Here is a 17,074-nt window from a genome sequence, read left to right as displayed (position 1 = left end):
TAAAATTGTAATGGAAATTGTTTTCAGAGAATAGGCCTATATTTTCAAAGAATATATTAATTTATTTATTTATTGTATGTTTTTGTTACACTATTGTCAAATTTTATTAAAACAAAAAACTCATACTAAAAAAAAAAGTTTCAACAGTTTTACTTCTATGATTGAATCCCCAATAATCCACTTAAATTTACAGCATATACTTTTTCTGCAAAATATTAATTTTCTCTATTTTTGCTCATATTAGAGGGTCAATTTAAGCTCAATTTAAAATGTAAGTACTTTTCACAATAATTATTGTTCCAAATAGCCATACAATTCATCTGAACATGAATTTTCTTTTAAATAAAACTTTTGTAAAAAAACTAAAACAAAACATTAATTCACTCAAGCTCTTTGTGGCCCCTGGGGGTCCCTAGACCAAATTTTGGCACTTTTCACATTTTGACATTCATATATTTTAAATGTGACTTAAATGTCCAAAAGTTTCTGCTCAATATAAAACTTTTGTTCCACAAAATTATATAGAGCATCTTAATTAACATATAAACAGGTACTGTTATTAAAAGACCGACCTTAAAAGAACAACCAACGTCTGAGAAAATGCATGGCTCTTTCTTTTTTGAGCTGCCCGAGTGATTATTCTACAAAGGAAACAGAAACATATTTTAGAATTGTACATGCAATCTCACAATATTCAGTGATCCACCAAAGCCAGCTGTTCTATACCTTTTGCCGTTTATCTGCCTTAGCCGTCTTCTTATCGCTTGAACTGGGACACACATGCTTCTGTGAAGAAATTAGGAAAGTCACTTGCACTAGCTACAATGATGAAAGGTCACAAACAATTTTGTCACACAAACTTTCCAAAACATCTTATTAAGACTTTTATCTTAATTTGAGGCGAGAGACACATTGCATTTGAAGATATCTTGACTAATGTGCTGCGTTTGAAGCTTGATGTCGAAATTCACTGGCTTTCCGCTTTTTTCCCCCTCCTTTTTATTCCTTTAATCTGTCCCAGAGTGCAGGTCCCGATGGGCGAAATAGAAAAAAAACTGTAATATGGGACAGCAGTAAACACTGGAGACTACGTCTGTGGCTTAAAACCGAGCCATGGGGCTTCAAGCAAGGGCACGCTGACCCAAAACCACTCTAGCAACAACGAACGACGCAGAATATCTTGCACTTTGGGCCTATTTGCTAAATATTGCCTATGTATCATACATATTATTTCCACACTGTATATATCTGAAGAGAAACTTTGCGTTCCCTCAAAAAATATTTGCGTTCCCCTAAGAAACTTTGTGTTAGCTCGCAAAAATGTTGCATTCCCTGAGAAACTTTGTGTTAGCTCGCAAAACTTTTCTTTTCTTTTTTTACAGATTCCCTAGGGACGATTATGTTTTTTTGAAAAAAAAATTCAAAACGTTTGCGTTCCACCTGAAAAACATTGCGTTCGTTCGCAAAACTTTTGCATTCTCGGGGTTTCTCGGGGGAACGGAAACATTTTGCGAGCAAACACAAAGTTTCTCAGGGGAATGCACATTTTTTTCCCCACATTTTAGGCATAAATCTAACCAAATGTACTGTAGATAAACTACATAGATTTTTTTAGAGTGTATATAGCCCCAATGATCATTTTCTAAGCTTACCTGGAGTTCTCTCGGTGTCAGGACACCAGCACAAGAGGAACATGTGGTCTTGTTGTTGGGACAGCCTCTCTCCAGATGCGTGGCCAGTGTCTTCCTCTGCACCATTATGCCACACCCAATATTGCAAGGGATCAGGGCATACTCACATTGACTCTGATGGTCCTGTTAAATGAGTAATTGAGCATATTAAATGTGAACGTTTATTGAATTAATTATGAACATGTATGCTTTTTTTCTTTGGAATTTTTTTATCCAAAAATCTTCATGCTGCTCTTTTGAATACAAGGACAGTTCATAATGAACACTCCTATAGAAAACACACACCATAAAAGCACCACAAAAGCACCACTCCGAGAAACATGGCAGTTCAATTTTAGTGAATAATTTTTAGTCTGTTCCTCACACAGAGTTATTGTTTGTCTCTAGCCTTGCACACGTTATCTTTTATGTTTCAGTAATGGTTTTTTTGCCAGTTTTACAGCTAGCTAGAGTAACAGTTGGTTACAATAACTTGTCGCTATATGAAAAAAAGCTTGACGATTCTTCAAAACATCTGAGTTTATTTTCTGCAGGTGAGAGTGAGTAAAAAAAATGACAGAATTTTCATATTTTGGAGAACTATTCCAATAAGCAACTATGATTACTACAAATGAGATAATGCTACTTTATTTCCATACACTTAATGAAACCTCTACAACCATAACCTCTAAAAAGCACAACCTACATGCTTCTATTTTAATAGGGTGTTTGTGAACAATGATATTCTCAAAAGGCTTTCAGACTCTCTTGAGTAAAGAACGAAGGTAGAAACACAAAAGGCTTCCATTAGGCAGCCGTGAGGGTCAAAGTCATCGATATTTCTACAGTCTCTACACGACAAAACATTGACCTCTAAAAGTTGCACACAAGGCTTTTCAAAACCTAAAGTATGAGTTTATTATTGTTCTATCAGACTGAGGATTGATTCACTACGCTGGACAACATCTGCACAACAGCTATATGATTAATGACTTAATGGCTGGTTCATTCCCGTAAAATAGCATCTTGTGGTTGTAACAAAGTATGACTGCCTGCCAACTAGTTTCAACGGGTTCCCATGATTTAACAATGTGATAACAGAAGTTGCTAATGTGATCAATAAAAGCCCCATAATCCACATTGATTTTGACTCAGCCAAGTGTAAAAGACATTTGAGAGCATTACAGTGTTCCCGATAGCTTTGTAGGTTTTACATGAATGTGTACCAGCCCGTGAACAGCCCTGATCTCTGGTCTTACATAAATTAACTCGATGTTCTAATCTTAAGTGCAGTGGAAAGCGCTAGACTTTATCTGACGGCTCGGGAAGTGGCTCAGAGCATGATCTTCACATCAGGACCTGAGAAGCTCAAAGAAACATTTCATGTGCTATAAATGAATACATCATTTAGAAGAAAATCTCATAAATTGACTAAAGCCTTGATCATTGACCTGAATACACACTGTAAAGTGCATTAAAGATTCATATACGATTAACTCAGTGCATGCAGATATACAATAAGAGTATCTATAATCTTATCATGAATTAGTATTAGTAATTTCAAAAACAAAAACAGAAAAGTACCTCAAAGTTCTTCAGGGTGCTTCTCCAGGGGCAGCCTTGGTTAGCGCAGTGAACTTTCAGATCCAAAATTTCTTTATTGATAGCCGCATCATTGTAGAACTGCAGAGGGGAAATTATGATAACTTTCCGAAAAATGAGTCATGATTCTTCCACTGTCTAATGCCATACTTTGACATTTAGCCTTCATAAGAAATGTGAATGTAAACACATTGGCTATTACATTTGTGTGAAGACATAAATCACAAGATGATAGGTAAGACAGATAGATAGACTTAAAGATTAAAAGTTTTGCTTACTTGGTCAAGAGTCAGTAGTACACTAGTGTCACTCTCAACACTGGGATCTTCTTCTTTGCACTTTGTGCACACAAGGTCCTTGTTGTTTCTGTATGAAATTGAAGCATTTATTAATGACATTTAGGCTACATTTAAGTCATTTAGCACATACCCTCATCCATAGCAATTTACAGTTGATTTTCTCACTGTATAAACGAGCTAAGTTGTCTCTCACACACACATTGTATGGGCACTTTCCGTAGAAATAATGATTTTTATACTGTACAAACTGTATATTCTATCCCCTTACACTAACCCTACCCCTAAACCCACCCATCACAGAAAACGTTATGAATTTTTACATTTTCACACACATACTGTGAAAGGCACATATTTTCTAAGTATACTATTTATACCACTTTGGTAAGTTAGTCATCGCCCAGTGATTGATTATAAGCCATAATTATTACCATAACATACAATTACTATCAAAACCGAAAATGAAATCAGTAGCCATGCAAGCCATGTCTTGTGTGTGAGTGTGTCGTCATGAAACTCTAGCTGTTCTGAGCTATTCTCTTACCTGACCAGCCAGTTGACGCAAGCGAGGCAGTAGCGGTGACCACACACCGTTTGACGCGCTTTATTCAAGACATTATTACAGTTGCTGCACAAATACTTCTCTTTGGGAACCTCATCGCAGATGCTCTGAGGAAAACCCGACGGGTACTCGTTCTCACCCGGTGTGGACGAAACCTTGTTTAACGACGGGTCTGAAGTAGCTGATCCAGAAGCCATTGAGCTTTTAAATGAAATGTCTGTACCAACAGCACGTTATGATAATATATTGATATGCTTTTGACTTTTTGGTTTTGTACCCACGGTAGAAAAACACCACGGGGTTCCCCCCTTTCAAACACCCGGAAATATTATTGCGCTGTTTTTCCGCCTCCTTATCAGATACATTGCTCTGGATCTTGCTGATAATAAACTGAAAAGGCTACAAAATAAGAAGACAAAGAAAAAAAATTGTGGACTAAATCATGAGTAAAAGTGATAACACCGCATGTACTCGCTGGCTGTCTCCTGAAAAGCCTAGTGAGCATACTAAAAAATAAAAAAAAAAACACAGAAGTGCTGTCTAGGTAGCTCACTTGCTTTCTCGACCCCGCCTACAGAGCGTTCATTTACAACGCGCGTTCTGTTCAAAAAGTGAAAACGGTGATCTCTGTGGGGTTTTTTTTCAATGTTTTTTTACTTTACACAATACCTAAAACCTGCCATGGCATAGATACGCTAAAAAGGCTGAAGTCATTTAATTATTCATGAACAAATAGCCTAGCCTACATGAAAGTGAAACATACGAAAGTGAAATTTGCAATGAATCCATAGAACCGATTTACAAAACCAGTCTGTGCGTTCACGAATCGGACTGAATCTAAAACCGAAAGAACGGAACTCTGTGAACCGAGACCTGTCCGGTTCGTGATGAGTCGCAGTGCATGCCACAATGAGTAACGTGCCAACGATGGCCGTAGGCAGGTGAGCAGGCAGCTCTAGGTGTTGAGACCTTACAGTCTATGGTTGAGACACAGCCTCTCTTTCTCAGAACTCTTGGCCTCAGTTCACCGTCACATCCGTCAAGACGGAAAGTCCCCACATCTGAGAAACTACCTGCGGTTCCAAAGTGGTGGACACGTTTTTATTTTTCATCTTCACCAGTGTCTGTTAATCTTAAATGGCATATCGTACGTAGCTACCGTATTGACGTCATAAATTGTAGAGCCATAAAAAAAGAGAGATTGAAAAAAGAGAGCGAGAGAATCTGTATTAGCTTACGCAATAATTCAAGAGTGACGGTCTCAGACTCTCATGCCATAGGCTAATGAACATGTTTTGTTCATTACGCTTTGCAAAGCGTCCTTTGCCTCATTTGATGTGTATAAACAATATTATTATAATGAAATAATGATGCTAATAATAATAGTAATAATAATTATTAATATTATAGCAATAATATAATCGTGGAGTAGCCTACAGTATAGGCTACGCTACTATTCCATTAAATAAAATCAAGACTTTGTGCATACCAGTGAACTTTTTATCATCTGCTGTTCATTTCAGTTTGTGAAATGAAGATGGAGTAATCCTTAATGAGATTTTGACCAAAAAGTGGAGCTGCTGGTGATAAATAACTCATCCAGTGATACATTTTCGGTGTCATTTATGCTCTGTAGAACTTGTCATGTTTCGTCTCTGACCTTCACGCTTAGAATATTTGACTATACAAATGGCCTAAAGATTATTGATCATGTTAAACGTACGAGCAGCATTTCATTTTAAGATAAACCCTCAGAAGACCTTATTTACTTTCTACTCAGACAGGAATCTCCCACTCTTATAGCATGCTGTTACAATGTTTGACATGCAAAAAAAGTCATAACAAATCTGCGCATCATGTCGACTGACTCTAGTCATGCTTACAGCGGGTTACAAAAATATTTTTTTCACTTCAACCTGTGATGCACTTTAACGCCAAATAAACTTTCTGAAAGCTGCAGATAATTGCTGATAAATAGTGAATAATTGTCAGTGAAGCGCTATTAGATGGTACATACATTCTTAACTGACGGCAGATTAGACGATAGGAGAGTGAGGGAAGGAGAGCAAGAGAGATCATTTTTGCTAAAGAGGGCGGTCAGGGGTTTTCAATATCTGGTTGAGGGGATTAATGACTTGGGTAAAACTATTCACCTCTACAAGGGACATTCCTCACCTCAAATCAATTACTCTGTAATAGGAGAGCAGGGCTATGCTGGCCTGTTTTTCATTAAACAGCAATCACATGAGGGACCAGTGCATCAAAATGACTGCAGCAGGTGGCTGGTGAGAGGCCCACGAGGTTTCCTTGAAAAAGAAGATGTTTGTACCCTCATGAATCACCGTGAGAAGATGCAATCCAATAATACAGAAACCTCATGATGCAAAAGCTTAAAATGCGATGGGCCTTATCGATCTGGCTGTTTGGGAGGCCCCAAACGACAACGTCTAGTGTGCTGGAAAAAGAGAGGCGAAGTTTAGGGCAGCATCTTCTGTAAATCTGTCTGGGTGGAAGACAAGTATGGGTGTTAAGGATATTGGAGGAAGGAGATAAGGAGCCAGATGTGTTTATGGCTTGCTGAGTGTTGAATATCTGAAGTGTTACATCAGCACGCCTCTCGCTTCTGATGCATCCTTCACTTGGTTTTGATTTGGAGTTCTGCTGAGTAGATGCACATCATTCTAACAGTTCCTGCAACACGGATACTGCAACTGTTCTTGGAATCTAGACCTGCAGAGTCATTCTCTTACAAACTTTCACCACATACTGTATATACGAGATATGAGTCAATCTCACAAAACAAGAATCAAGAATATATAGAACATCAGTACGATTTTTTTATAGCAACTAATACTTTTATTTAGCAAGGATGCATAAAATTGATCAAAAGTGACGTAAATATATGTTTATGTTATAAAAGATTTCAGATAAATGCTGCTCTCTTGAACTTTCTATTAACCAGAGAAAATTTTAAATGTAGCTTTTCACAAATATATTACACAGCATCACTATTTTCAACACTCATAATAAGAAATGTTTATTGAGCACCAAATCAGCATATTAGAATGACTTCACGAAGAAATTACATTTTTAAATATATTAAAATAGGAAACACCATGTTTTAATTAGTAATAATATTTCACAATATTGCTGTTTTTCTGTATTATTGTTCAAATAAACGCAGCCTTAGTGCGCATTAGAGACTATTTTAAAAAATCTTACCAATCCCAAACTTTTGAATGGTATATAGATCTTAAAGAAAATTTACATTTTAGAACAAATGAAAAGAATAAATGAGATGGGGAAAAAAACAATCTGAAAAAGTAAAACCTTTGCATATTGGATTTTTTTAGTGCATTGGCAGACTCTCTACCATTTAAATATAAATTGGTGTAAAGTTTCCCTTTGCAGAGTTAGTAACCTTTAAAAACTTTCCATGAGTACTTTCCATGAACTGGGTTATAAGGATGAGCTAAATAAATATAATAGGGTCCTAGTGATGTCACTTTCTAGGTGTCAATTTTAAGAAATATATATTTTTAAATCATTTAATGACATACCACATGTGACTTGAATATAAATTCAACAAATGAGTTGCATTTTAATTTGAATCAAGAAGTGGAAATCCAAAATGGAATGTCACCATCCTTGGTGGATACAGACACTTTAGAACTAGTTACTTTTCATACTATTTTATGTTAGCTAATAGTTCACCAACCTTATACAAACATGGTACCATTTGTGCCGCTAATGCTTTTTTAAAAAAAGTAATGGGTCTTAAAACTGTTTTTCAGATTTATATCCAGTCATATACGTCAGGTAACAGTTATTTTAGGAAATAAAATAAAATGTTAAAAAAGTAGGCTGCTGTCGCCTTATGAAAATGAATGTTGCATGATTGCTGGTTATGAACCATTTTCCTTTCCATACTCCAGGAGAGTCACATAAAAAGGTGAACTCTCTCCTTTCCTCCATTTAAACATTCATCAGCTGAGAGCCTCATTATGCTATCTGGGCCTGAGACTGGCACTCTTGCCAAATATTTAAAAGCAAGGCAAATGTGATGCGTCACAATATTCACATTAAAAGAAGCTTTCCCTAAGGATTTATTATTGGCCTATACCTTGTCAAATGAGCTGACCTCAGCTGACGTTCACTCCCAAACTGCTAAGGAGGAATTTGTTTTCTTTGAAATGCTTCAGTCACACCGAAAGCAAGCATGTTAGAAACTGTGGATGTTTATTAAATGTCACCGTGAACATGAAACACGTTTTAATGATCAACAACAAGAAAAAAACTGCTAATACAAGACCATAAAAAATGGCTAGAAATTGAAATTGAGTCCATTGTAATTCACAGCAGAGCGTACCAAGTGTTAAATTGTATAGAGCAGATCTGCGTTCGCTTTCGTAGCTGGTCACAAATGATGGGTTTGAAGGTTTGGGGGATGTTAGAAAGAGCAAGGTGTGTAAAGAATGGAAAACATCCTCTTGTCATCCTGGGGTGTTGTTATACTGCAAGACATGCTCAATTTCACGGTTAAATTATTTACATGGATGACTGGCAAGCGCTATCAGCAGGCAGGTGTAGTTTGAGAGGCCATCGGCAGGGGTTCCTGAGTTCCAAGAAGTTCACAGAGAGCAACTAGGGGCCACGAACTGAGAATCTGTATTTCCCCAAAAGCTGTAGCTGTCACACGTTCTGTCCTTTAGTCTCTCTCATTGCAGACCACATTTCACATTTCAACATCAAATTTAGTTTAATATACCTGTGGAGAGCAAGAAAAACATGGCATGATGAGGTGCGGGGATGTATTTTATTGGCGTTTTCACTTTTATTTTGAATGTGCATGCTAGGACAGCTGGAGCATAGAAATCCCTCCTACAGTTTCCAGAGGGAATTGACCGTGAAAGTCAATCTGCATAGCGGCGTTCATCTTAAACAATTTCGCCTCACAGAAATGCCTGCAGTTCTCTTTATTGAGCGAGAATGTGTCACAAACTCGATCAAAACGCATCAGTTTGGTTGGGCTGTGACAGCTGTTTGCTCTGTTGTAGCGTTGGTGAATTGGTTTTTCAGTAGGGGTTGGCATTGCAGTATATACGATAAGTTAGCCATTTGAGCATAGATAAACATTTGATCAATAAAGCAGGTTGATACTGAAATGCTTCGCATTCTTAAAATACTCTGAGGGATAAGTTATCCTTTGATTCATAAAACTATTTCTTTGATTTCCATCCAATATAGATATAAAAGTGATTGTAAAACATTTCGAAACAGAAATGACTATTTTGATGTTGATGTTTAAAGTGCAGACAATGTTCATCTTTGACAGGATAATCAATGTACAATCACATCAAATATGAAGATACAAATAAAAGTTATGAAACCGACTTTCACATTCTAAACACTGGGTCATCTTAGTTAACATGGACATCGCACAATAAATGGCATTAGTATACAAATAAAACATGTCCAGTGTTGTGTTATCAAGACTAATACAAACACACATAACAACAAAAGTAAATTAATGAAAGGACATTGCAAGTTTATGGTTTGGAAAGGAAACATATGCTCATTGTCAGTGCCATAAATTAAATAGAAAAGAGAAAGTTAGTGAGTCAAGTCTGTATAGATAAAAAAGCAAACAAATACAAAGAGAAGCAACATTAAAATCAGTTCAATCAGTTACTCACCCTCATGGTTTTATACAACAGTTCAATAAACAAGTAAATTGCATTTTTGACAGTATTGTCATATACACGTTGTGTACTTTTGCTTCACAAATGAAAATAGATCCATATGAAATATGAAACCCGCAACAGTGGCGGGTAGTGTTTCTTCCTGAATTATTCATTATTTTGAATAGATCAGGTGAGTGAATGATTCAGTGATTCACTCATAAAGAGCCACTTGATCCGTTCTTGTATGAATCAGCATTTATGAACAAAGTGTTTGAGTAAATGATTCAACAATTCAGTCAGCCATTTCTTTCATTCTCGAATGAATCAGTGTGTTCTATGATCCATTACTCACTTGAGTAAATGAGTCAATAATTCACCCATAAATACAGTAATTTGCCCCCACCTACTGGCATAACGATATGACGTGCAGAAGAGTCGCTGAAAATCTATTGAACTGTTGTATTGTTTATATTTAGTCTTTGCTAATTGCATTTTACACTTTTAGGAGCCTCCAAAGCCTATGTCAAAGCATTTGCTACTTGCTACAATATAATAAAATAAATGCCTAAATGTAATTTAGATCTTGACCCATTTTAGGGTAAACTATTCCTTTTTATTTCAGAAATTTCCCAATTTATCTCAAACAAATGACATTAAATGAATGCATGAGAATACATTGCTGGCAAACCGATGAGCTACCGAATAAGCTACTGAAACGATCTCCAGGTGGATCTGACAATAAAAACAGAAGAGTCAGTCTGTTCACAACAATAAAAGCAGTTCAACCCAAGTTCACTTCTCAGATCTCCTCCAAGATTAAGCCTTAAGCTCCGTCAATCCATCTCACCGGGATTTCAGGTGAACCCGACCAACTGTGCATAAGATAAAATCTAACACTCTGCTAACCGGCAGTAACACCAAAGGGTTACTGTGTTTTTTGAGAGACGTTTAGCTTCTCCATTGATAAACCTTCCACCGACTGACCTGTCAAGAGTGAAAAATGCGCCTGTATTGGCCCATCACTCTGAAAGCCACCACTGTGACACATATTCTCTTTGACCATCCCTGGTGGTCAATAACGTATTTACTCGACATGTGGGGAAAAGCAGTTACCTCCCAGATATTACAGCGGTGGCTGGACACACCAATAGCAACCTTGTCATGTTTAACTACGAGTTATTGATTAAGCACTGGATGAAAATAACATAGAACAAGCTGCCTCTCTGTCGGATGTTTGAGAAGAGTTAAAAGTCTTTATTTTTTATGAAAAGCTACACATTCTTGCTAAATTTCACAGCTACAGAAGTTTTTTTCTTTTCTTTTTTTTTTACACAACAACTACTGATTATTTTTTTTTGATTAGTACATTTTTGACAATACCTGCAATGTTTCGTCATAATAATATTCAGAGATGTGAACAGCAGATCAAGAGAAAAACAACAGCCCACTGGGCATTAGCACGAACACTACAAGATGGTGGGAAAACGGGGATTGAAAGATGGATAGAAACAGAAACATGAGAAAGAGGTTGTCGCTATAAAGTTCTTGCGTTTCTGCACCGAGTGTCTCTAACACCTACAGCCATCATATGAGTTGTTCTAGTCAAGTTTTCTAGTTCTCGCTCATTTATTCTCCTCCTTGGTCGGCCTGATCTTCATCTCGGTGAACTTCAGCGAGTACTGCCAACCCGTCCAGGACGACCACTCGATGCCGTCGGCGTACGAGGTGTGCTGGCCGCGCAGGTACTGTCCGTTGAGGTTGGAAGTGTGGCAGTTGCGGTACCACCAGGCGCCGTGGTAGAAGGACGCACAGTTATTCTCAGAGTGGTCGTTGTCCTTGTCCTTAGTGGTGAATTTCATCCCGTTGTGTTTGAGCAGCGAGTCGCCTGCAGCGTCAGATCAATGCGTGATGGAAAGAAAGATAGAGAGAGAGAGACAGACAGAGGAAGGGTGGAAGCGTGTGATAGACAGGGACGGTGAGGAAAAAAGACAGAAACAAAAGAACAAGTGAGTCACTCAACCGCAACGTCTTTGTTTATGCGTATCATGGAAAGTTTAGAAACTGCAGTACACAGGGTTTCAACAAAGAAGTTATGTTCCAAAACCTAGTGAGCTGTCTTGCTGTCTAAAGTCTACATAAGCAGCTGCCTTCTAAGGCATCAATGGAACCTCAAAACAAGCATACAAATACACAAATATTAGGTACAATTTTTATTATTTAGAAAAATTCAATTATTAGAAATGATTAGGGATGCACCGAATACAGGATTTGGCTTCGGATTCGGCCGAATATTGGGCTTTTTGACGGGGTTCGGTTTCTGCCGAACCTTAGAATTTTTTTCCACTGAGCCAAATCCTAGGTTTGCACTACGCTGGTCGACGTCACGCCGCCATTGATTACGGGAAGGTGTTTACGTAGGTGGACCGTTTGAATGCAGTAAGCTGTGAGACAGTGAAACTGGAAAAGTGTTGTTTGGCAGTACTTTCAGTCAAAAGAAGGCGATTCAAGTCGAGCTACATGTTCAATTTGCAATGCCGATTTGTCTCGTGGTGCCAAGGACCCTAAACAATACACAACATCGCCGCTGTTAAAACATTTGCGTATGAAACATCCGAAAGAATACGAGTTGTATTGATTGGATCTTGAGATAGGGTAGTTTTTCCCCACTTGTCATCCTGGCATAATGTTGCCTATTCTTTTTTTTTTTTTTACAGTTAAAATAAAATAAAATAAAAAATACACTGCTGTGGACGTTGTTTACTTCATTAATGTGTTTACTGTGTTAATGGACTGAGGATGGGAGTTGGATTCGGGATTCGGTTACGGATTCGGCAGAATCTTAACCAGTGGATTCGGTATTCGGCCGAACCCCAAAAATCTGGATTCGGTGCATCCCTATAAATTATTTTGTTAAATATTTTTGCAATTGACATTAAGGATCTTTTTTAATTATTATTATTATTACAATTTTAAGCCTGGGACATGACGTCAGAACTAGAGGCGATGAAACCCGACTGTGTTGTCGCTTCTCGTCGGCTGCAAACAGAGTGCAACAGAACAGCAATGCAATAATGATGACTAAAATATTTCAATTAAATATTGTAACTGTAATGGGATATATGTATAATGTCTCTTAGGTTTGAAAGAAAACAATGCAACTGCAAAGCAAAGTTTGTGCTTGTGTTTTTTGTATTGTATCATTTACAATTTAGTGATTTAAACCACCCTGTGCTTGAAAATGTGTTTATAATGTAATGTTAATACACTACTGTTTAAAAGTTTGAAGTCATTTACATTTAAAAAAAAAAATCTTTCAGTCAGCAAGGATGCAATAAATTGATTAATAGTGATAGTGAAGGCTTTTACATTGAAACATATCAATTATATTTGAAACGAATGCTGTTCTTTTGAACTTTCTATCCATCAAAGAATCCTGAAAAAAAAAAATATGACAGTTTCCAAAAAAGTAATTAGAAATATTTGTTTTCATTTTTCTTCAAGTGCATAGAGCCAAGGTTCTAGTTTCTTAGAGTTTCCAAAAAAGAAAAACATTGATAATAGTAAATAAATATTAGACTGATTTCTGAAGGATCATGTGACAGTGAAGACTGGAGTAATGATGCTTAAAATTCAGTGTTGCATCACAGGAATAAATTACATTTTTAAAATATATTCAACTAGAAAATTGTAATATTATTTCACAATATTTCTGTTTTACTAAATTTTCTACCAAAGTAACGCAGCCTTGGTGAGCACAAGAGACTTTCAAAAACATTAAAAATCAAAGTGACCCCAAACTTTTGAATGGTAGTGTATTTAAAACGTTTGTGCACATAATATATACTGTAGCATAGCCTACATTTATGCATTTATACTTGCTTTTTATAGCTTTCAATTCATACAATCAAATAGCTTAGAATAGGGATGCTAAAACTGCTTATAGGCTAATATTTTGAGCAGTATAACATAAATTGGACACACATTTCACAATAAGCTTAGCATGTTTACATCTGCATATTGAGATTGCTTGCTCTGCTAGTGATGTGGAGAGAGACAGAAACCAAAGAGGGGAGCGTTTTAACGCGTTGCCGTTAATGTGCCCTTATTAAGCTCTGTGATGTATGTCTCAGGGACGTAATGTTGCAGTGTGCTGCTAGGCTAATCTAATGCCAGTTTCCTGCCTCCATACCGCCCAGCTCCGCTGGGCCCGGCCACGCTGACAAGATCAGCTTTTTATTGCCAGCCTTGCAGTAAAACCCTTCTCCTGTCCTCTTCCTCTGACTCTAATTCTGCTGCAACATGTATCGTGATAGCCATTTTATTGGGACAAAGGAGATCCAATTGATGGCGTTTTGTCATATTGTAAAGTGTGTTACACATCATAAACTTGTTTCTGGTGCCTCATAGATTCATCACTGTGGTCTAGCAGATAACGAATCAGCAGAATGATAGGGGTATAAAATGACAGCATCTGGACTGTGAAAGGAGACCCAGTGAACAGCTGTGGAGATTACCAGCAGAAAAACGCTACAGGAGATTGCTTTACATGGTTTTAGCAGGTTTAAAAGGTTAAAAGATGGTCATTTATGGTCTTTGGCTGTTTCAAGCGGTTCTAAGATGAAAATCCACCTTGCTTAAACCGGCTAAGACTTTATCATTTTAGACTGTAAGCACCATCATGCCGTTCCAAACCAGTATGATTGTCTTTTTTTTTCTTTTTCTGTCAAACTAATTTTGAAAAACCAAACCGTTTCGGTTCCAATTGACATCCATATAATGGAAGGGGATGGGGACCGAAACTGTTTGGTTACCAACATTTTCTTTCACAGATAAAAAAAAATGTCATGCTGGTTTAGAATGACATGAGGGTGAGTAAATGATGTCCGAATTTTTATTTTGGGGTCTCAAGCTAGCTATTTACAGTCATTTGCTGGTCAGAACAAAAAGCTGGTCTAGATGGCCTACATGGTTCAGCCATGTTGGTCAACAGAAACACCTATCATGTTCTAAAAAACAACTTGAACACTGGTACACTGTGGTCAGTTTTAACCAGTTTAAGCTGGTGTACCTGGTACCAGTCTAACCTGCTGAAAAATGACCAAAACCACTTGAAAACCATTAAAGGGTTAGTTCACCCAAAAATGAAAATTCTGTCAGTAATTACTCACCCTCATGTTGTTCCAACCCCGTAAGACCTTCGTTCATCTTCGGTACACAAATTAAGATATTTTTGATTAAATCTGAGAGCAGTCTCACTCCTCCATAGGCTTGTAAGGGAATGAAGCTTGCTGGCCCAGAAAATGTATTAAAGAGATCGTTAATATAGTCCAAGTGACTACAGTGGCCCCAATCTTAAAACACTACGTGAAAAGACTCAAGGCCCAGAGAGAAGGAAATGAATAGTGGAATAAAGTCGTTATTTTTGGGGGGTTTTTGCGCACAAAAAGTATTCTCGTCGCTTGATAAACTTAAGATTGAGCCACTGTAGTCACTTGGACTATATTAACGATCTCTTTAATAACATTTTTGCGCCAGCAAGTTTCATTCCCTTAGAAGCCTATGGAGGAGTGAGACAGCTCTTAGATTTAATCAAAAATATCTTAATTTGTGTTCCGAAGATGAACGAAGGTCTTACGGGGTTGGAACAACATGAGGGTGAGTAATTACTGACAGAATTTTCATTTTTGGGTGAACTAACCCTTTAAAACAGACCAGCCTAACAAGCTTTGGAAACTAGCTAACAAACTTAGTTAGGGAAAGCTGCTGGCAGGAAATCCTTCACTCTTTATATAAGCAAATCTTCACCAACTGCCTCTGTAATATTAGTATGTTGCAATATTCATAGTGTTCAATTTCAAGAATCCCCAATCATACAAACAATGCTGGAAAAAATGTTCATTTGCTCGAACGAAATGATTAATCATTGCAGTAAATTGCAGATTCTGTGCAAAATAGACCTCACAATTTGTGCACTTGAGGGGGTGTGTAGAGTGTATCTGCATGAAGGTGCATCTCAGACTTTTCTGAAATGTCTTGAGACAGACCCACTCAGGAGGGCGATGCGAGTCATTAGGTATGCGCATGAATACATAATCGCATAAATGCCGGAAAACACTGTAACATCAGAGAGAAATTATACACTCCTCTACTTGGACAAGCATTGTTACAAAATAATCAAACGCTCACATGTAATTTCGCTTCATACTCTGGCCTCCCTAATGGTAGTGAAAACATTTCTGTGCACTCGCAAAACTGTCATTAGCATGCTTTGAAGTTGGCACTGTATTAGTACTCAAAGTGTTTACCGAGATCAGGGCATCATGGGTGTAAAAACTCATCTCAGGTAATTATTTCTTCCCCGAGATCCCTGCTGCGGCTGAGCGTTCTTTCTCTACGCTATCGTAAAGGCCTTTCATTAAACAAAGTAGCATTAAAGACACCACGCTTGTGTTATGATATGCGAGCAGTTATGATATGAAAATTCTCGCATGCAAGGACAGGGTGTGTGAGGAACGCTTTTACACCAAAAGATTTTTGTTTTGTTTTATCTCAGTTGCAAAAAACATCACAGTAATTTATGAAAAACACAGGATTCTGGGGTTTGGCTCATCAAAATCTCCGCAGGGATGCACTGTCATATTGAAATAATGTCATATCAAATCGGTACATCAGCATCAGCGCACAATCGCTAAAACACTTTCAGACAGCTGCTCTGCACAGTTTTAGATGTCTGCTGAATAAGTAACTTGGACGGTTTAGCCTTTTAGTAATGACCCGGGTGAATGAGATTCTCTGTGGTTTTGCATATTTTGGCACATTTTCAAGGTGTTAAAAGTAATTATATTTACTATTTAAATGTTTGGTCTTATAGTGCATAAATTCATGAGTGCATGTTATTCCATCCATCCGTAAGGCCTATAAACCTTCAAACTTGAAAAAGATTTTTCATGACTTTTCTTTATACCAGTTCCATAAAAAAGAAGGTAATATTGAATAACTTTTATTCTCTCATCTACACAGAAGCAGCAGTTTTCATTTTTGCAAATCATACATTATTACGATAGATAGATAGACAGTTTATTATAAAAGCATACATCTAGCTTACACATTTACCCAAATTATCATACGCCTGTTTAACCGAAGTTAATTTGGGTGTGTTTCTCCATCCCCAACGTCACTTCTCTGTGTTTTACGGCCCTGACGAGAACGTCGGTCTCCTCGGCTGTGAACGCTCCTGGCGTGCGCCGGGCAAATCCGCCG

The 17,074-nt window shown here is 37.5% G+C and overlaps 2 protein-coding genes across 4 annotated transcripts in view; both read right to left on the bottom strand.

Annotated features, from left to right (window-relative positions):
• traf1 (TNF receptor-associated factor 1) overlaps positions 1-5,164 on the bottom strand; it is a 12,229-nt gene extending 7,065 nt beyond the window's left edge. Inside the window, exons 1-6 of the mRNA XM_084389688.1 lie at positions 4,113-5,164; positions 3,551-3,638; positions 3,255-3,353; positions 1,653-1,814; positions 727-786; positions 573-641 (exon numbers count right to left, since the gene is read on the bottom strand). Coding sequence (XP_084245814.1) covers positions 573-641; positions 727-786; positions 1,653-1,814; positions 3,255-3,353; positions 3,551-3,638; positions 4,113-4,327 — 693 coding nt within the window. The 5' untranslated portion in view covers positions 4,328-5,164. The remainder of the gene's footprint in view (positions 1-572; positions 642-726; positions 787-1,652; positions 1,815-3,254; positions 3,354-3,550; positions 3,639-4,112) is intronic.
• Positions 5,165-8,928: 3,764 nt separating this feature from the next.
• fibcd1a (fibrinogen C domain containing 1a) overlaps positions 8,929-17,074 on the bottom strand; it is a 116,500-nt gene continuing 108,354 nt past the window's right edge. For 2 of the 3 annotated variants that reach the window (XM_084389212.1, XM_084389211.1), the window contains one exon: positions 8,940-11,699. In XM_084389212.1, the coding sequence (XP_084245338.1) occupies positions 11,437-11,699 (263 nt within the window). In that variant the 3' untranslated portion in view covers positions 8,940-11,436. Of the gene's footprint in view, positions 11,700-17,074 lie in introns of all 3 variants that reach the window. The other variant, XM_084389213.1, reaches the window with a different exon arrangement.

This window comes from Rutilus rutilus, assembly GCF_951802725.1.
Source record: "Rutilus rutilus genome assembly, chromosome: 19".
Classification (NCBI taxonomy): domain Eukaryota; kingdom Metazoa; phylum Chordata; class Actinopteri; order Cypriniformes; family Leuciscidae; genus Rutilus; species Rutilus rutilus.
Note: the sequence above shows the minus strand (reverse complement) of the source record. Positions and strands in the feature narration are given on the sequence as shown.